The sequence below is a fragment of the Rhinatrema bivittatum genome, chromosome 19 (assembly GCF_901001135.1).
Source record: "Rhinatrema bivittatum chromosome 19, aRhiBiv1.1, whole genome shotgun sequence".
Classification (NCBI taxonomy): domain Eukaryota; kingdom Metazoa; phylum Chordata; class Amphibia; order Gymnophiona; family Rhinatrematidae; genus Rhinatrema; species Rhinatrema bivittatum.
The window spans coordinates 32,306,215-32,325,265 of NC_042633.1; the positions used below are offsets into that span (position 1 = coordinate 32,306,215).

Below are 19,051 nucleotides of genomic sequence, written 5' to 3' on the forward strand. Positions count from 1 at the left end.
CCAGCCTTCATCAGTGCGAGTTATGGGCCCACCCTCTGCGTTTCTCGTAAGGTCCTCTGACGGTTTCCCCACGGTCAGCAGCCCTCCCTTTTTTTTTTTATTTTTGTACCGAGCGCCCTTTACATAAACTGACTTGGGTGGAAAAAGTCACACTGACTTCTCTGCCCCTTCTGCCAAGCGATGGCAGGCACTCCCAGCTCAGAACAATGGGAGCCAGAGAGGCGTGCTGGCCGAGTCGCACCGCAGCAGGGTGTAAAACGTCCTCCCTCCCTCACCCCGGGGGGGGAGAGGGTGCCGATGCCCGGGTTCCTCTCCTGGTGGCCGAGAGAGTCCATGCCTGGGTGGCTCTCTCCCCCACTCTCTGAGGCAGCGCCGGGCGGCATGGCGTGGAGGGCCACCACTCCCGGAGACCACCTAACCATTAAGCTGGTTTTCGTAAGCAGCTGCCTTGCTGTAGCAGGTAAGGGCCGTATTTATCTAGCGGCAGTAGAATGAATCACTTTATGCTTACAGGGGCACGATTCTAATACATTTATATGCATCAGTGGCACGTTGAGGGCCCATATAGGCTGCAAAAATGATTATTTATATGGTGCTGATGGCCATGCCCGGTCCTATACGGGTTATGATTATTGTTGCATATTTAAATGTTGCTGGTTGAATGCGCAGCCCTGTAAGGGATGTAATTATTAATATCGTATATTTATAGATGGGCGCCGGTGTGCGCGGCCCCATGTGGGACGTAATTATAGATTTATATAGCGCCGACGGCGTGGGTAGCCCTATGCCGGGAGAGAGGGGGGGTGGGTGATTATTATTATTACTCTACGTTTATACATCCCCGATGGCACGCTGGGCCCCCCCCCCCCCCCCCGATCAGGCGTAATTATCGCAAAAGTCATTTTCAGCAGGGTGCAAAAGGCTTAAGGCGCCGCAGAATTTTCAGAGCGGACTCGGGCGCGTTAGGTCTGAAGGCGAAAGGTTCCCCCAGCTCGGCCCGGCGCGCGTCACGTCCGCCCCTGAGCAGGCATAGCTTACCTCGTGCACGTCTACGCGAGAAAACTACAAGCACGCGTATAAAAGTTTTTTTTCCCCCGCGCCGAGTCCGCCTTCCTCACCACTGCCCCCCCGGAACGCCCTAGTTCTGTGCGAACTCTCCCCCCCCCCCCTCCGGATTGCCAGCCGGGTGATTTTCAAAAGCAGCTTTACGTGCGCAGACAGGGGGTTTATATCTGCACGGCACCGACGACGCGCCTGGACACATATATATATATGGAGCGCTGTCAATTGCAGGATCAAAACTGTGGAACACGTTACTGATTCAATTAAGGTTGCAGCAGGAAAGAAACAAGTTTTAAAGCTGAACTTAAAACATGGCCACTTGTACTGAAAATGAGAAATAGGCATGCATTTAAGTTTTTTAATATCCACAGCTGAATTTATTTTAATCTTTTAAAATGCTGGAAGCACTTTTCTATGCTTTTAGTATTTTACTGATTTAATAATTGTTTTTTATTATATTCTATTCTAACTGCTAATGTGTTTTTTTAACTTTTACTTCTTTTAATTATTTTAGCTGTTTAATTCTTTTATGACTGATTGTATTTTCTTACTTTTTATATATTTATTGAAATGTTAACCGCTGTGAAGGCTATGCTGAGACAACGGTATATAAATGATAATAAACCTTAGTCTATGTGTTTACGGCACTGACTGCGTATGCCTGGCCCCATATGAGGTGTAATAATTATTTTACATTTATGTAGTGATGGTGGAGTGTGCAGCCCCCTGCGAAGTGTAAGAATTGTATTTGTTTTAATTAAATCTGTGGCGTCTGCCTTGTGGCATTACAGATCCCTTTACTGGCAGGCAATCCCCGGGAAATACCCCTCCACCTTTTCCTTTGCCCCTGAAAGCTCACAAGCGCATGCTGTGAACCTGCAGACAATTATGCACAATGGCTGATGAGACGTCACTATAATTCCCCCTTTCTCTAGAATGTCCCTTCTCCATAAAGACTTGCCCTAGATGATGAAAGCTTGCACCAAAGTTTTTGTCCCCCCATTTTATATCGTTTGGTGACCTTGCCGAAGGTCACAGTGAGTATCCTTGGTTGGGGCAGGATTTGAACTGGGGTTCCCAGGTTACCCGCTGCATTACTCTATCCACCAAGCTACACCCTCTCTCTAAAAGTGCCTCTTGACACATTAATGCATTACGCTTTAAGCCACAGAGTACATATAAATGCGGGATAAGTCACTGGTCCAGGTATGCAGCAGGCACGCCACACGGGCAGCTGATTTTGTTACACAGCTCATGTTAACTCAGAGTCCATCCTGTCTCCTGAATTAATAACCTCTTAGGACTCATAGCCACTCAGCTCTGGAAATCGACCCACTCTGCCTTCGTGGGTAAGTGTAACGGGCATCCTCTTTCCCTCCTCCTGGTTCCAGAATACCCCTTCCCTACCACCCCACCACTCCTCCCTCCCACGAGTTTGGGGAGAGGGACGTAAAATGGCTGATGGAAACATCTCGGTGCGCTTGAAATGCTAACCGATATCAAAAGGGGGGCCGTATCAGTAAGGCACCAAATATCCTTTGATTTCATTTGACAGCCTCCCAAACACTGAAAAAGCCCCTAGCAAGTCCCCAGTGATATATTACGTGGTCAGCACGAGGCAATACATGGCTGTTCAGTGTGCATGCCCTCTCTTGAAATGGGTGTGTCACCGCACCGCATGGCTTCACTGTATATTTATCTATTATTTCATTTCAAAAATGTCTAGATCATTACCCCAGCCTTTCTAGTCTGTCCAAAGAGGTGTATAGAATTATAATAAAAATAAAACATAATTACAAAGCTCACCTATCACCAATCTCCTGCTACTTCACTGATGTCCCAGGCACCGTGATGATGATAGAAAAGCTGTCCAGAGTTTTTCTACTAAAGACAACAACAACTGATATTTCTTTGCGTCTTATTGTCCACAGCTTGTACAACAATTTCTGGTTTCACCGGAAACCAAGCTGTCATGTTCTCAGCTGAAGATAATTCCACAACATCTCCTGCTAACTCCACCTCAGCTGAGAAAAGATCCAAAGCATCTCATCTCCTCGTGTTTTCAACTGGAGAAGGATCCCCTGGTATCACCGCTCCTCCTCCAAACAGCACCACGATAGTTTCTAGTGTCAATAATAAAACAGCTTCTCCTGCTATCAACACCTCAACTAAAGAAAGTTTCACATCACCTCCTATCAGCTTTTCAACTGGAAGAAGTATCAAGGAACTGCCTTACATAACCTCAAATAAAGGAAGTTCCAAGGGATCCCCTGATATCACCACCTCAACTGCAGGAAGTTCCTCATTATCTCCTGCTAACACCTCCTTAATACAAGAAAACTCTTCAGCAACCCACGGCGTCACCATTTCTCCTTCATACAGCATCGCAAACATTTCCAATGTCACTGACACAACAGTATCTCCTGCTGCTAACACCTCTTTAACACATGAAAACTCAACAACCCACGGTGTCAATGCCAATGTCACTGAGACAACAGTATCTACTACTAACACCTCCTTAGCACATGAAAACTCTTCAACAACCCATGGTGTCGTCATTTCTCCTCCATACAGCACAACAAATGCTTCCAATGTCACTGACACAACAGTATTTCCTGCTGCTAACACCTCTTTAACACATGAAAACTCTTCAACAACCCATGGTGTCAATGCCAATGTCACTGACACAACAGTATTTCCTGCTGCTAACACCTCTTTAACACATGAAAACTCTTCAACAACCCATGGTGTCAATGCCAATGTCACTGAGACAGCAGTATCTCCAGATAACACCTCCTTAACACAAGAAAACTCAACAACCCACGGTGTCAATGTCACTGACACAACATTATCTCCTGCTAAGACTTCCTTAACACATGAAAACTCTTCAACAACGCATGGTGTAATCATTTCTCCTCCATACAGCACAACAAATGCTTCCAATGTCACTGACACAACAGTATCTCCAGCTAACACCTCCTTAATGCATGAAAACTCTTCAACAACCCATGGTGTCAATGCCAATGTCACTGACACAACAGTATCTCCTGCTAACACCTCCTTAACACATGAAAACTCTTCAACAACCCACGATGTCAATGCCACTGACACAACAGTATCTCCTGCTAACACCTCCTTAACACATGAAAACTCTTCAACAACCCACGGTGGCAATGCCAATCTCACTGAGACAACAGTATCTCCTGCTAACACCTCCTTAACACATGAAAACTCAACAACCCACGGTGTCAATGTCACTGAGACAACAGTATCTCCTGCTAACACCTCCTTAACACATGAATACTCTTCAACAACCCACAGTGTCAATGCCAATGCCACTGAGACAACAGTATCTCCTGCTAACACATCCTTAACGCATGAAAACTCTTCCACAACCCACGGTGTCAATGCCACTGACACAACAGTATCTCCTGCTAACACCTCCTTAACACATGAAAACTCTTCAACAACCCACGGTGGCAATGCCAATCTCACTGAGACAACAGTATCTCCTGCTAACACCTCCTTAACACATGAAAACTCAACAACCCATGGTGTCAATGTCACTGACACAACAGTATTTCCTGCTAACACCTCCTTAACCCACGATGTCAATGTCACTGACACAACAGTATCTCCTGCTAACACCTTCTTAACACATGAAAACTCTTCAACAACCCACGGTGTCAATGCCAATGCCACTGAGACAACAGTATCTCCTGCTAACACCTCCTTAACACATGAAAACTCTTCAACAACCCATGGTGTCAATGCCACTGACACAACAGTATCTCCTGCTAACACATCCTTAACGCATGAAAACTCTTCAACAACCCAAGGTGTCAATGCAAATGTCACTGAGACAACAGTATCTCCTGCTAACACCTCCTTAACACATGAAAACTCAACAACCCATGGTGTCAATGTAACTGACACAACAGTATTTCCTGCTAACACCTCCTTAACCCACGATGTCAATGTCACTGACACAACAGTATCTCCTGCTAACACCTCCTTAACGCATGAAAACTCTTCAACAACCCACGGTGTCAATGCCAATGCCACTGAGACAACAGTATCTCCTGCTAACACCTCCTTAACACATGAAAACTCAACAACCCACGGTGTCAATGTCACTGACACAACAGTATCTCCTGCTAACACATCCTTAACGCATGAAAACTCTTCAACAACCCACGGTGTCAATGCCACTGACACAACAGTATCTCCTGCTAACACCTCCTTAACAAATGAAAACTCAACAACCCACGGTGTCAATGTCACTGACACAACAGTATCTCCTGCTAACACCTCCTTAACACATGAAAACTCTTCAACAATCCATGGTGTCAATGACAATGTCACTGAGACAACAGTATCTCCTGCTAACACCTCCTTAATGCAAGAAACCTCTTCAACAACACACGGTGTCAATGCCAATATCACTGAGACAACAGTATCTCCTGCTAACACCTCCTTAATGCATGAAAACTCTTCAGCAACTGATGATGTCACCATTTCTCCTCCATACAGCATCACAAATGCTTCCAATGTCACTGGCACAACAGTATCTCCTGCTAACACCTCCTTAACACATGAAAACTCTTCAACAACCCATGGTATCACCACTTCTCCATACAGCACCACAAATGCTTCCAATGTCACTGATACAACAGTATCTCCTCCTAACACCTCCTTAACGCAAGAAAACTCTTCAACAACCCACGGTGTCACCACTTCTCCATTCAGCACTACAAATGCTTCCAATGTCACAGACACAATAGTTTCTCCTGCTATCAACCCCTCAACTGGAGAAAATTCCACAGTATCTCCTATCAGCATTTCAAATGGAAGAAGTACCAAAGAATCTCCTTATAGTGCAGCCTCAACTGGAGAAAGTTCCACGGGATCTTTTCATATCACCACTTCAATGGGAGGAAGTTCCACAAAATCTTCTGCTATTAACTCCTCAATTCAAGAAAGTTCTTCAACAGCCCCGGGTGTCACTACCTTTCCTCCAGACAGCTCTACTAAAGATTATAATGTCACTGAAGCAACAGTATCTCCTGCTATCAACATCTCAATTGGGGAAAATTTCACAGCATCTTCTCTCGGCACTTCAACTGGAAGAAATGCTACAGAATCTCCACCTATCACCAGCTCAAGTGGAGGAATTTTCACAGCCTCTTCTATTAACATTACAACTGGAAGAATTAATAAAGAATCTCCTTATATCACAACTTCAACTGGAGGAAGCTCCTCAGGATCTCCTGATATCACCACTTTAACTGGAAGAAGTTCCACAACATCTACTGTTTACACTTCCTCAACTGTAGAAAGTTCCACAAAATCTCAAATCACCAATGCAACTGAGAAAAGAACTGCAGGATCACCACCTACCACTAGTTCAACTGGAGAAAGTTCCACAGTGTCTCCTCTAAGCACGTCAGCTAGAAGAAGTGCCATAGGTTCTCCTTCTATCACCATGACAACTGGAGGACATTTTGCAGCATCAAGTGCTATCCCCTCTTTAACTCAAGAAAGTTCTATAACAACCCCTCCTGGTATCACCACTTCTTCTACAGAAAATACCACAGTAACATCTGACATCAATGGTAGAAATGCAGAAAATTACACAGCATCTTCTGCTTTCACCTCAACTGGAGAAGTTGCCTCCATATCGAATAAAGACAATTCTTCAACAACTCCTGGGGTCACCACGTCTCCTATAAATGGTACTGTAATAGCCACTAGTGTTACTGATTCAACTGCATCTTCTGATATCACAGCCTCAATGGGAGAAAGAATCACAGATTCTTCTATCAGCACTTCAAATAGAGGAAGCACCACAGGATCTTCTTTCATAACCTCAACTGGAAGAAGTTCCATAAGATCTCCTGATATCAGCACTTCAATTGGAGGAAGTTCCACAGCATCTTCTATTATCACTGCCTCAGCTGGGGAAAGTTCTACAGTATCTCCAAACGCCAACTCAACTGGAAGAAGTACGACAGAATTTCCATCTATCACCAGGTCAACTGGAGAGAGTTTCATAGCATCTCCTAGCACAATAACCTCTAACGTTACTGATGCAAAAGCAACTTCTGCTATCTCAGCCTCGACTGGAGAAAGTCCCACAGCATCTCCTATCACAATAATTTCTAATGTTACTGGTGCAAAAACATCTGCTGCTATCTCAGCCTCAACTGGAGAAAGTCCCACAGCATCTCCTATCAGCACTTCAGTTGAAAAAAATTCCACGGGATCTCCTTTTATCACAACCTCAACTGAAGGAAGTTCATCAGAGTCCCCTAATATCATTACCTCAGCTGGAGGACATTTCATGGGATTTTCTGATATCATCTCCTCAACTGGAAGAAGTTCCACAGCCTCTCCAATCACAAGCTCAACTGGCAGAGGTATTATAGGATCTCCAATTATCACCAGCTCACCTGGGGAAATTTCCACATTATCTCCTATCAGTACTGAAAATGGAAGAGATACCACAAGAATTTCTATCATAACCTCAACTGGAAGAAGTTCCACAACATTTCCTGCTGTCAACACTTCAAGACCTAGTGTCCCCATCTCAACTAAAGAAAGCTCTTCAAAAACCCCCGGTGTCACCATTTCTCCTGCAGACATCACTACAATAGCTTCTAGTATTACTAATACAAAAACCTCTTCTGCTATGATAACCTCATCTGGAGAAAATCCCACAGCATTTCCAATCACCAGCTCAGCTGGAAAAAGTATGATGGAATCTCCAGCCATCACCAGCTCAAACGGAGAAAGTCTGACAATGTCTCCTGCTATCACATCTTCAACTGGAGAAAGTTCCACCACTCTTCCTGACACTGCATCAAAAATCACAGGTAAGCTAAGACTTACCTGTATGGGAGAAGGTGCTGATTACTCCTGATTACTCTTCTCCCCTCTTTATTTCTCACCCTTCCTTCGACTTTTTCTGTCTCTTCCCTGTCCCTCCTTTCCTGTGTCTATGCAATGAATGATGAAGACAAGTCATACAGGTAGCGTAGGCCAAAGGGAGTTTGCTGTCATTTAGTGCCTACAGAAGAAGATAGAAGATACATGCAATTGGAGAGTGGGGGCAATTGCAGGAATTTTGTTACAGTAGATCTTGGTAGAAGGGGTGAGTTTAACGGAGGCCTGGTGGACCATTTCTCTGAGCTACTGCAAAGTCAGGTGGGTCATGAGGAAGGGAGGGGAGAGCGAGTGGGTTGCCTGGAAGATGAGTAGAGTGAGGGTAAGAAAGATAAGAGAAGCACTTTACAATGCCACAAAAATGTGAGGCCTGAGAGGCAAACGATATGGAAGAAAATATGTTCCAGATGTTTCTAATCTCACCACTGACTGGCTGGTTTGCAAAAAGATTCTAGTTTTCCCCTCATGGGACTAATAAATTATTAGATTTCATTCTTTTAAATTATGCACCGACAAATTAGAACGAAGAAAAAGATGCCAATATTTATCCAGCTGAAAAGGGCAACTGTTTTTGAATCAGGGAAGTGGTTAACAAGAAAGAATGCCGAGGTACGAATTGTATCCAGATAAGCCATTAACCAGATAAAATTCATCCGGACAGCTTGCAGGTGTTCTGGGGTGGAGCCAGCTTAGCCGAATAACTTATTTGGCCAAGTCTAGATATGCCTTAGAGCAAGGCAAAGTTATCCAGGAACATAATATTTCTGGATAACTTTACCTTGACCAGGTATATTCAAATGATATGGCCGGTTAAGTAGGGACTCCTAACGGGCTGCCAACCCAATTCTCCACCCCATGATCCCAGGGAAGCAACTGTTAGGCACTGCGCCCCCTCTCAAAAATATACCATATGCATAGGGGGCCTACAGGCCTGAAAACCCTCCCCTCATCCCTTCCTCCCGAATTCACAAGATAGATCTTGAATGTAGGGCCCTCGTGGAAACCCACCCTCTCTTCCCCCCCCCCCCCCGTAAGCCCGGCCCCAACCCATCCGTTCCACCTGGACCCTCCCAAATATCTTATTGCTCCTGAGAGCCAGTTAGAAGCATCCAGCCAGCGATGCTTTGTCAGCAATGCTGGTAGCCCGGCATTCCCAGCAGGGTAAATGGGCAGGGAATGCTGCTAACTTACACTTCACAAGAGGGACAGCACTCAGGATCTGTTCTGTGAATTCAGGAGGAGGCGGCTACATTTCTGGTCTGTTTTGGGTGGGAGGGGGGTGGGTTATCAGGTCAGCAGGCCCACTAGTCTTTTGTTTCTGGGGTCACCGTTTAAGCAGCTCCAGTGTAATCCTTCGAAGATAGCCAGTTACGGCAAAGCTATGCGGGAACATGTACTCAATAACTCTGAGACCTAACCAGCGATATTCAAACATAGCCAGTTAGGTTTCAAAGTTATCCGGCTACGCATACTCAGATAACTTTATTCAAGGATATTCTGTGGGATGGTAAACTGCAAAATATCCCTGATAACTTATCTGGCTAACTTTAGTTGGATAAGTTATCCATGTTCTGATTTTTTTTTAAGTATTGGCCTCTATATATATTATTATCATCACTAGAAAAACTGACCTTTTAAGATGACCTGTGCATATATATATATTTTTTTTTTTTTTTTCTCCCTTTCTCTTCTGTGACAGGTACAACAGGCGTTGCAGAGACGGATCTTCCACCTTTGACCATTATCCTCATTGGCCTGGCCCCTGTTCTCCTGCTGATAGTGTCGCTGTTCGTTTGCTTTTCGGTAAGAATGCACTCTATCTTGCAGTTGTGTCAGTCACCGGTAATATCCCTCCCATATGGATCAGTTTCCTCCTTGGGTTCTTGTAGGTGAGAGTCTCTGTTACTCACTTCTGGTGCCCTGGGGAGGGGGAGAGGCGTCTGCATTCAGGATCAGCATCGCAGATTACCGTCACCTCCTCCCATTGGATCTGACTGGTCCTTGATGCTTCTGATGGCACACAAAACACACACTACATGAGCCCATACACAACTGGCATGATGTTTTGCACACCTTCAAATGTTGTAGAGTTAAGTGGAATCAGGAAAGAGTGTAACGTTTACTTTTAAAAGGAAACAATGGGTGGTAGCTAGACTAGAAGAGAGAGGATTCTAGTCTATAAAGTCTTGAAAAAGGTCAATGAGAGGATCATCGGCCTTTTGATGGGCTGTGATACTTTTTATTAGACCAATGTACGAATTATCCAAAGATGATACAATCCATGAGTTTTCAAGGCCAAGATATAACTATTTTCCAGCTGTGACCATGGCAGGTTGCATCTTCCCATCTCACATTGGTCTGAAAAGCAAGGGCACTACCATGTCTTTGGATCATTGTTCTGTGAGTCTAATAAAAAGTAGGAGAGCCCTCAGTTTCTTGCTGAGTCACTGCAGACCATCTGAAGAAGGTGCACAGAGCTGGCTTCCGTTTTTAGCAGTCGTCATCCAAGAAAAGGATCTTGGTGTTACTGCGGAAGAAACACTGCAGTCCTCTGCTGTGTGCGGTGCAGTGGCTGAACAGCAAATCAAATAACACAGCTCGATATTTAGTGACACTGAGCTGGATAAGTAAGGACTTAGCCAGCTAAGTGATGGTGGCTGAACATCTGGCAGCGTTTAGCGGCCGGCATTCATCTGGATAAGTACTTATCCGGCTGCGTGGTGGGCGGGAAATGGGCGTTTTGGGGTGGAGTTACTTATCCGGTTAACGTAGCCACATAAGTGCCAATATTCGGAATTATCTGGTTAAGTTAGCAGGTTTAAAGTCAGCCGGATAAGACTTATCCGGCTAACTAGCGATTTTTTTTACGGGGATATTCAACGGCAACAGCCGTGCTGATGAATATCTCTTGTAATTTAGACGGATAAGTCTTATCCGGATAACTTACCTAGCAGTCTAATTCTGAATATCTACCTCTTAGAGGTTATTTGGAAAGGAACAGAGAATAAAACTGAGAATATAATGCCTTGGCATAGGTCCATGATGCGACTGCATCTTAATTTACTTCCGGTTGTCCCTTCTGAACGGTACAAACGAGAGTGACAAAACTGATAAAGGGGATGGAGTGGTTTCCCTTCTGAAGAGAGGGCTACACAGGATAGTACGGTTCAGCCTGGGAGAGAGACGGCTGAGAGAGAATATATACAAAAAAAAAGTTTATAAAACCCTGAGTGGGGCGGAGGAGGTAAACGGGGGATGGTTGTTTACTCATTCAAACAGTATTAGTACGAGGGGAACGCGCCATGAAACGAACAAGCGGCAGATCTTAGAAAAACTTGGAAGTTGTTTTGTTTTTGTTTTTTTTCACTCGGTGCACAATTAAAAGCTGCGGAATCTGTTGCTGGAGGCCAATAAGAAAGCCGAGCTTAGAAAGGGTTTGGACCGAGCTCCTGAGAAGGCCATAAACAAGGCAGAGGTGGCAACGACAAACGGACCTACTCTTACTTCCACTGTTGGAAGCGGGGGCGCTAGGCCTTGGTCTGACCCAGCACGCTGCTTACTGTAATGAAGGTACCCGTATGGTCTCAAAGGCTTAGGCACCGCAACACCTTTGTTTTTGGGTTGGCCACAGTCTGCTGGGACTCCACTCTGTGGATCAATGAGACGGTATTAGATCTGACGACGGTTTTGCCGGGGGGATCACCCAGATGCTAAAATCTTCTCCTCGGCCTGTAAAATTGTACCCAGCTGGGTAACGGAAGGCCTTGTCTTTCTTTTGTCGTTTTACAGATCGCGTACTGTGTGAAGTCATCCAGGTCAGGCTCCGCCACCTTCGAACCTTACAGCCCACACCTGGAGCTCCGGGACAGGATCCGAGGGGGCCTGCCGACGGCCTGAAGCCCAGGAGAGTCCAACCGCACCTGAAGGGGAAAGGGGGGGTGTGTGCCGGCTGTGCCTCTCCTGTCAGCGCACGTTCCTGAATAGCCTTACGCAGCCCTAGTGTTTAACTGCAGTCTTTTGCGGCGAAAGGAACCGTACCGTGCGTTCCCGCTCCCCTGCCCCCAGAGAGCTCCTGACTGCGGTTGACTCACCAGGGCTGAGAATGGCCGACCGTGACCTGACCATACCCGTGACTGTGGCCACGGACCACGGCTGATTACAGTGTGACAGGACCGTAAACTGCCGTACCACGCCGGCGTTTCACATCCTCTGAAAACAGCCGTAGGCTGGTCTGTAAAAATGAACGAGAGAACGAGAAATGACCCTCGGCGGGCTCTGTGGTATCGTTCTCAGATTCCAGAAAACGGTTTCACAGACAGTGCGTGTTTCCTATAGGGGACCTGACCTCCGCGTCGTCAGGAAACCTCGCAGCGAGCGAGGATTCAGTCCTGTGAAGGCCTCGTCTTCACTCCTCCAGGGCCCGACCAACCCTGCCACCCAGTACTCAGAGCCCCAGAGAGGCAGAGGGTCTCTTTAACCCGTCCCGGGAGGCAAGATTGGCCGGCAGCTGTGAATCCCGTCCTGTGGCGGGAAGCCAGAGGAGGAAAGGACCGCCCTCTGCTCATCCGCCCCCTGCACACACGAGAGACAGGAAGCCACGGCGCTGAAATGGGATCACAGGCGGGCTGTGGAGCCAAAGCCAGGAAATCCTGGAGCTTCTAAAACAGCAAGAAAAAAAAAATTAAAAGGAGGACCTAAGGCTGCTGGAAACGCTCGGCGCTACCTGTGCCTTGCTTACCCGCCAATAAATTATCGATGGTGGCTGGGCCCGGTGTCGTTTTCCTGCGCGAAGAGCTTTCCAATAATTGTGTTTCCTCTTCCTGGGCTGTCCTTCCGTGTCAGCGGCTTCCTGCTCTCTTCCCTGGCCCCAGGCTCTTAGGCTGGCGCTTTCAGGCCGATACAGTACGGTGCGCTCGGCCGTGCGCACCGTTTAGCACGCGATTGGCCGCACGTTTTCGATGCGCGTCTATTACCCCTTATACTGTAAGGGGTTTAGCGCCTGGAAAACGCGCGGCCAAACCCCCCGAAAACTAATAGCGCTCATCACATGCAAACGCACGTTGATGAGGCTTTTAGTTGGTCGCCCAGGCTACCGAAAGTAAAATGGGCGGCCAAGCTGCACATTTTACGCTCAGAAATTAACGCTTACCCAAGGGCAGCCCGAAAAAGTGTACAGAAAAGCAGAAAAAACTGCTTTTCTGTACACCCTCTGACTTAATATTTTAGCGTAGAAACCAAAAATTAAAAAAACAATAAATAAAAAAATATATAAAAATCTGCCCGCCGGTCAGCGGGATAGAAAAGCGGATGCTCAGTTTTGCCGGCGTCCGTTTTCCTAACCCGGGGCTGTCAGCGGGTTCGAGAACAGACGCCGGTAACATAGAAAGTCGGTTTTTTCGGACCCTCTGAAAGCCGCCTCTACCGCCAATAAGGAGGCGCTAGGGGCGCGCCATTCTCCCCAGCGCCTCCTTATTAGCGCGAGCCCCCTCATTTAAATACTGAACCGCGCGCCCAGGAGAGGTGGCTGGGCGCGCCCGCTCTCCCGCGACTCTTACAGTATGGGCCTGTTTGTTCGTGTATCGTCCCAAGCAGCCCAAAAAAAAATGACAAGAGGAAAGGGTTATAACGTATGGAAGAGGAATTGCCGAGGACGGTTCTTGGCTGCTGCTCGGTCTCGACTGGGGTCAGAGGGCAGTTCTGGCCTGGGGGGGGGGGCAGAAGACGGTGGGGGTTTTTTCCCGCTCCTGCTGCAGATTTTCCTCCGTCCCGCGACTTTAGACATTCCTGCGGGGGGGTGGGGGGTGGGGGGGAAGTCTCTGCTTTTCTCTCGCGGCTCCGGGACGCACGCGTCCCTTCTGTGCTTGGGATTCTCTGGGGCTGCGCTGCAGGCAGAATCTTGGTGTTTTTTGGTGTTTTTTCGGGGAGGGGTGGGGATTTCCAATTCGGTTTGTGGTTCCTCAGCCTGATTTTGGCGAGGCTCCGTCTGTGTCCTGCGCGTGCCATGGAGGTGAGGGATTCCTCCAGCCCAGAGGGCTTCCCAATCTGTGTGGGTCAGGACCCTGAATGGGGGAGTGGGGGTCACGAATGCCTCAGATGGGCAGGCGCCGTTCAGCTGCTGGCAGCAGCATTGGCGGTGGCAGGGGTTAAGGAGAGGAAGATGACACTGCAAGAAGCTGCAAGAGGGGGAGGAAAGCAGAAGGGGGAAACGTGTTTAGGCATGAAAGAAATCAGAACATCGTTGCTCTGTCTCTCTTTTGCTCTCAGTTCAGACTCACTGTCTCTCTTTCTGTTCTTCTGCTTTCCATTTCTCTCTCTTTATTTATCTTGTTATAATAAGGGTCAGCAGACAAGTTGTAGGACATCCTAACATGAGACAGCAATGAACTGTGCAGAAGGGTTATGCGACCCTGGACCCTTCCCCTTGGGACACAGCAATGAACTGTGCAAAAGGGTTGTGCGAGCCTGAAACCCTTCCCCTTGGGACACAGCAATGAACTGTGCAGAAGGGTTATGCGACCCTGGACCCTTCCCCTTGGGACACAGCAATGAACTGTGCAGAAGGGTTGTGCGACCCTGGACCCTTCCCCTTGGGACACAGCAATGAACTGTGCAGAAGGGTTGTGCGAGCCTGAAACCCTTCCCCTTGGGACACAGCAATGAACTGTGCAGAAGGGTTGTGCGATCCTGGACCCTTCCCCTTGGGACACAGCAATGAACTGTGCAGAAGGGTTATGCGACCCTGGACCCTTCCCCTTGGGACACAGCAATGAACTGTGCAGAAGGGTTATGCGACCCTGGACCCTTCCCCTTGGGACACAGCAATGAACTGTGCAGAAGGGTTGTGCGAGCCTGAAACCCTTCCCCTTGGGACACAGCAATGAACTGTGCAGAAGGGTTATGCGACCCTGGACCCTTCCCCTTGGGACACAGCAATGAACTGTGCAGAAGGGTTGTGCGAGCCTGAAACCCTTCCCCTTGGAGACAGCAATGAACTGTGCAGAAGGGTTGTGCGAGCCTATACCCTTCCCCTTGGGAAACAGCAATTAACTGTGCAGAAGGGTTGAGCGACCCTGGAAGCCTTTCCTTTGGAGACAGCAATGAACTATGCAGAAGGGTTGTGTGACCCTGTAACCCTTCCCCTTGGGAAACAGCAATTAACTGTGCAGAAGGGTTGTGCGACCCAGTAATGTTTCCCCTTGGAAGACAACAATGAACTGTGCAGAAGGGTTGAGCGACCCTGGAAGCCTTTCCTTTGGGGACAGCAATGAACTGTGTAGAAGGGTTGTGCAATCCTGGACCCTTCCCCTTGGGAGACAGCAATGAACTGTGTAGAAGGGTTGAGCGACCCTGGAAGCCTTTCCTTTGGGGACAGCAATGAACTGTGTAGAAGGGTTGAGCGACCCTGGAAGCCTTTCCTTTGGGGACAGCAATGAACTGTGTAGAAGGGTTGAGCGACCCTGGAAGCCTTTCCTTTGGGGACAGCAATGAACTGTGTAGAAGGGTTGAGCGACCCTGGAAGCCTTTCCTTTGGGGACAGCAATGAACTGTGTAGAAGGGTTGTGCAATCCTGGACCCTTCCCCTTGGGAGACAGCAATGAACTGTGTAGAAGGGTTGTGCAATCCTGGACCCTTCCCCTTGGAAGACAACAATGAACTGTGTAGAAGGGTTGTGCAATCCTGGACCCTTCCCCTTGGAAGACAACAATGAACTGTGTAGAAGGGTTGTGCAATCCTGGACCCTTCCCCTTGGGAGACAGCAATGAACTGTGTAGAAGGGTTGAGCGACCCTGGAAGCCTTTCCTTTGGGGACAGCAATGAACTGTGCAGAAGGGTTGTGCGAGCCTATACCCTTCCCCTTGGAGACAGCAATGAACTGTGTAGAAGGGTTGTGCGAGCCTATACCCTTCCCCTTGGGACACAGCAATGAACTGTGCAGAAGGGTTGTGCGAGCCTATACCCTTCCCCTTGGGACACAGCAATGAACTGTGCAGAAGGGTTGTGCGAGCCTATACCCTTCCCCTTGGGACACAGCAATGAACTGTGCAGAAGGGTTGTGCGAGCCTATACCCTTCCCCTTGGGACACAGCAATGAACTGTGCAGAAGGGTTGTGCGAGCCTATACCCTTCCCCTTGGAGACAGCAATGAACTGTGTAGAAGGGTTGTGCGAGCCTATACCCTTCCCCTTGGGACACAGCAATGAACTGTGCAGAAGGGTTGTGCGAGCCTATACCCTTCCCCTTGGGACACAGCAATGAACTGTGCAGAAGGGTTGTGCGAGCCTATACCCTTCCCCTTGGGACACAGCAATGAACTGTGCAGAAGGGTTGTGCGAGCCTATACCCTTCCCCTTGGGACACAGCAATGAACTGTGCAGAAGGGTTGTGCGAGCCTGAAACCCTTCCCCTTGGGACACAGCAATGAACTGTGCAGAAGGGTTGTGCGAGCCTATACCCTTCCCCTTGGAGACAGCAATGAACTGTGTAGAAGGGTTGTGCGAGCCTATACCCTTCCCCCCTGGGACACAGCAATGAGCTGTGCAGAAGGGTTGTGCGAGCCTATACCCTTCCCCTTGGGACACAGCAATGAACTGTGCAGAAGGGTTGTGCGAGCCTATACCCTTCCCCTTGGGACACAGCAATGAACTGTGCAGAAGGGTTGTGCGAGGCCTATACCCTTCCCCTTGGGACACAGCAATGAACTGTGCAGAAGGGTTGTGCGAGCCTATACCCTTCCCCTTGGGACACAGCAATGAACTGTGCAGAAGGGTTGTGCGAGCCTATACCCTTCCCCTTGGGACACAGCAATGAACTGTGCAGAAGGGTGTGCGAGCCTGAAACCCTTCCCCTTGGAGACAGCAATGAACTGTGCAGAAGGGTTGTGCGAGCCTGAAACCCTTCCCCTTGGGACACAGCAATGAACTGTGCAGAAGGGTTGTGCGAGCCTATACCCTTCCCCTTGGGACACAGCAATGAACTGTGCAGAAGGGTTGTGCGAGCCTGAAACCCTTCCCCTTGGAGACAGCAATGAACTGTGCAGAAGGGTTGTGCGAGCCTGAAACCCTTCCCCTTGGACACAGCAATGAACTGTGCAGAAGGGTTGTGCGAGCCTATACCCTTCCCCTTGGGACACAGCAATGAACTGTGCAGAAGGGTTGTGCGAGCCTATACCCTTCCCCTTGGGACACAGCAATGAACTGTGCAGAAGGGTTGTGCGAGCCTGAAACCCTTCCCCTTGGAGACAGCAATGAACTGTGCAGAAGGGTTGTGCGAGCCTGAAACCCTTCCCCTTGGGACACAGCAATGAACTGTGCAGAAGGGTTGTGCGAGCCTATACCCTTCCCCTTGGAGACAGCAATGAACTGTGCAGAAGGGTTGTGCGAGCCTGAAACCCTTCCCCTTGGAGACAGCAATGAACTGTGCAGAAGGGTTGTGCGAGCCTATACCCTTCCCCTTGGGACACAGCAATGAACTGTGCAGAAGGGTTGTGCGAGCCTATACCCTTCCCCTTGGGACACAGCAATGAACTGTGCAGAAGGGTTGTGCGAGCCTGAAACCCTTCCCCTTGGGACACAGCAATGAACTGTGCAGAAGGGTTGTGCGAGCCTATACCCTTCCCCTTGGAGACAGCAATGAACTGTGTAGAAGGGTTGTGCGAGCCTATACCCTTCCCCTTGGGACACAGCAATGAACTGTGCAGAAGGGTTGTGCGAGCCTATACCCTTCCCCTTGGGACACAGCAATGAACTGTGCAGAAGGGTTGTGCGAGCCTGAAACCCTTCCCCTTGGGACACAGCAATGAACTGTGCAGAAGGGTTGTGCGAGCCTGAAACCCTTCCCCTTGGGACACAGCAATGAACTGTGCAGAAGGGTTGTGCGAGCCTGAAACCCTTCCCCTTGGAGACAGCAATGAACTGTGCAGAAGGGTTGTGCGAGCCTGAAACCCTTCCCCTTGGGACACAGCAATGAACTGTGCAGAAGGGTTGTGCGAGCCTATACCCTTCCCCTTGGGACACAGCAATGAACTGTGCAGAAGGGTTGTGCGAGCCTATACCCTTCCCCTTGGGAGACAGAAGGGACTGCATAGAAGGACAGAGTGGATCACTCAGACTTTTGGGTTTTTTCTTAATCTCACCGTGCATCCAAGGAGCTCCAAATAAAGCCCAAGGAAACATGACAAGACAACCATAAGCCACTCCCTGACTGGTTCTTAATTTCGTGACCTAACCTAATTGAATATAGCATCATGACACTCTAATTATAACCCAAGAGAGAGGTGACTTGACCGTGAGACATGCACAGGAATAATTTGGGGCTGTATAATAATTTTAATTTTTCAGTGTGGCGCATTAAGAGTCGGAGGTTCTATTGAGTAAACAGATTCGCGACTTAGGGCCAGATTCATAAGGCTTCCTCGCATTTTGTGTCTATGGGAAAACCCCTTTAGTGAATCAGGTACCCGGCACATGCGAAAATGGCAAGCAGCAAACATTACTGCATTTGCAAAAACTAGCGTGTGCTATTTGGCAGGTTTGTGGCCACAATTTTCTTCTGTGACACAGTCACACACCCCCCCCCCCCCATTTGTAAAACTTATGCTAAATCGCGAATGAGCTGAGATATCAGGCAAATGAGCTCATTAGCCGTTCCATATAAGTTAATTTTGGCAATGGAAAATGGCGCAAACGGGCGATGTCCTGCAAAACTTAGCTACACCTGAGGGGGAGGTGTGTAGTTACGTTTCTTTGCAGAAACGAGCCAGTGTATCTCTTGCTTCTTCACGGGGGACTTGCCTCTGGAGCCATTCGCATACATTTGCAAATGGCCTGCCAATGCGAGAAAACTATCCTGCGGCTTTGCGCCCTTCCGACTTCGATTTCAGTCTGAAGGGCGGTGTATCAAATAAAACTAACTTTATTACATTAAGAGCAGGAGAACCTTGGCCTGTCTCTTGGCCATCACCAGGAAGTGGCATTAACAGAGAAACCCAGAATCGGATGGTAGGTAACGTCCGTAAGGACCATCTCGTCTGCCCAGTTGACTTGCC

General features: G+C 48.2%; 1 protein-coding gene across 2 annotated transcripts in view; it reads left to right on the top strand.

Annotated features, from left to right (window-relative positions):
• Window positions 1-233: 233 nt before the first annotated feature.
• LOC115080522 (mucin-12-like) overlaps window positions 234-19,051 on the top strand; it is a 30,993-nt gene continuing 12,175 nt past the window's right edge. Inside the window, exons 1-4 of one of the 2 annotated variants that reach the window (XM_029584727.1) lie at window positions 234-460; window positions 2,994-7,937; window positions 9,707-9,810; window positions 11,797-11,945. In XM_029584727.1, coding sequence (XP_029440587.1) covers window positions 298-460; window positions 2,994-7,937; window positions 9,707-9,810; window positions 11,797-11,904 — 5,319 coding nt within the window. In that variant the 5' untranslated portion in view covers window positions 234-297 and the 3' untranslated portion in view covers window positions 11,905-11,945. Of the gene's footprint in view, window positions 461-2,993; window positions 7,938-9,706; window positions 9,811-11,796; window positions 13,230-19,051 lie in introns of those variants that run through there. The other variant, XM_029584726.1, reaches the window with a different exon arrangement.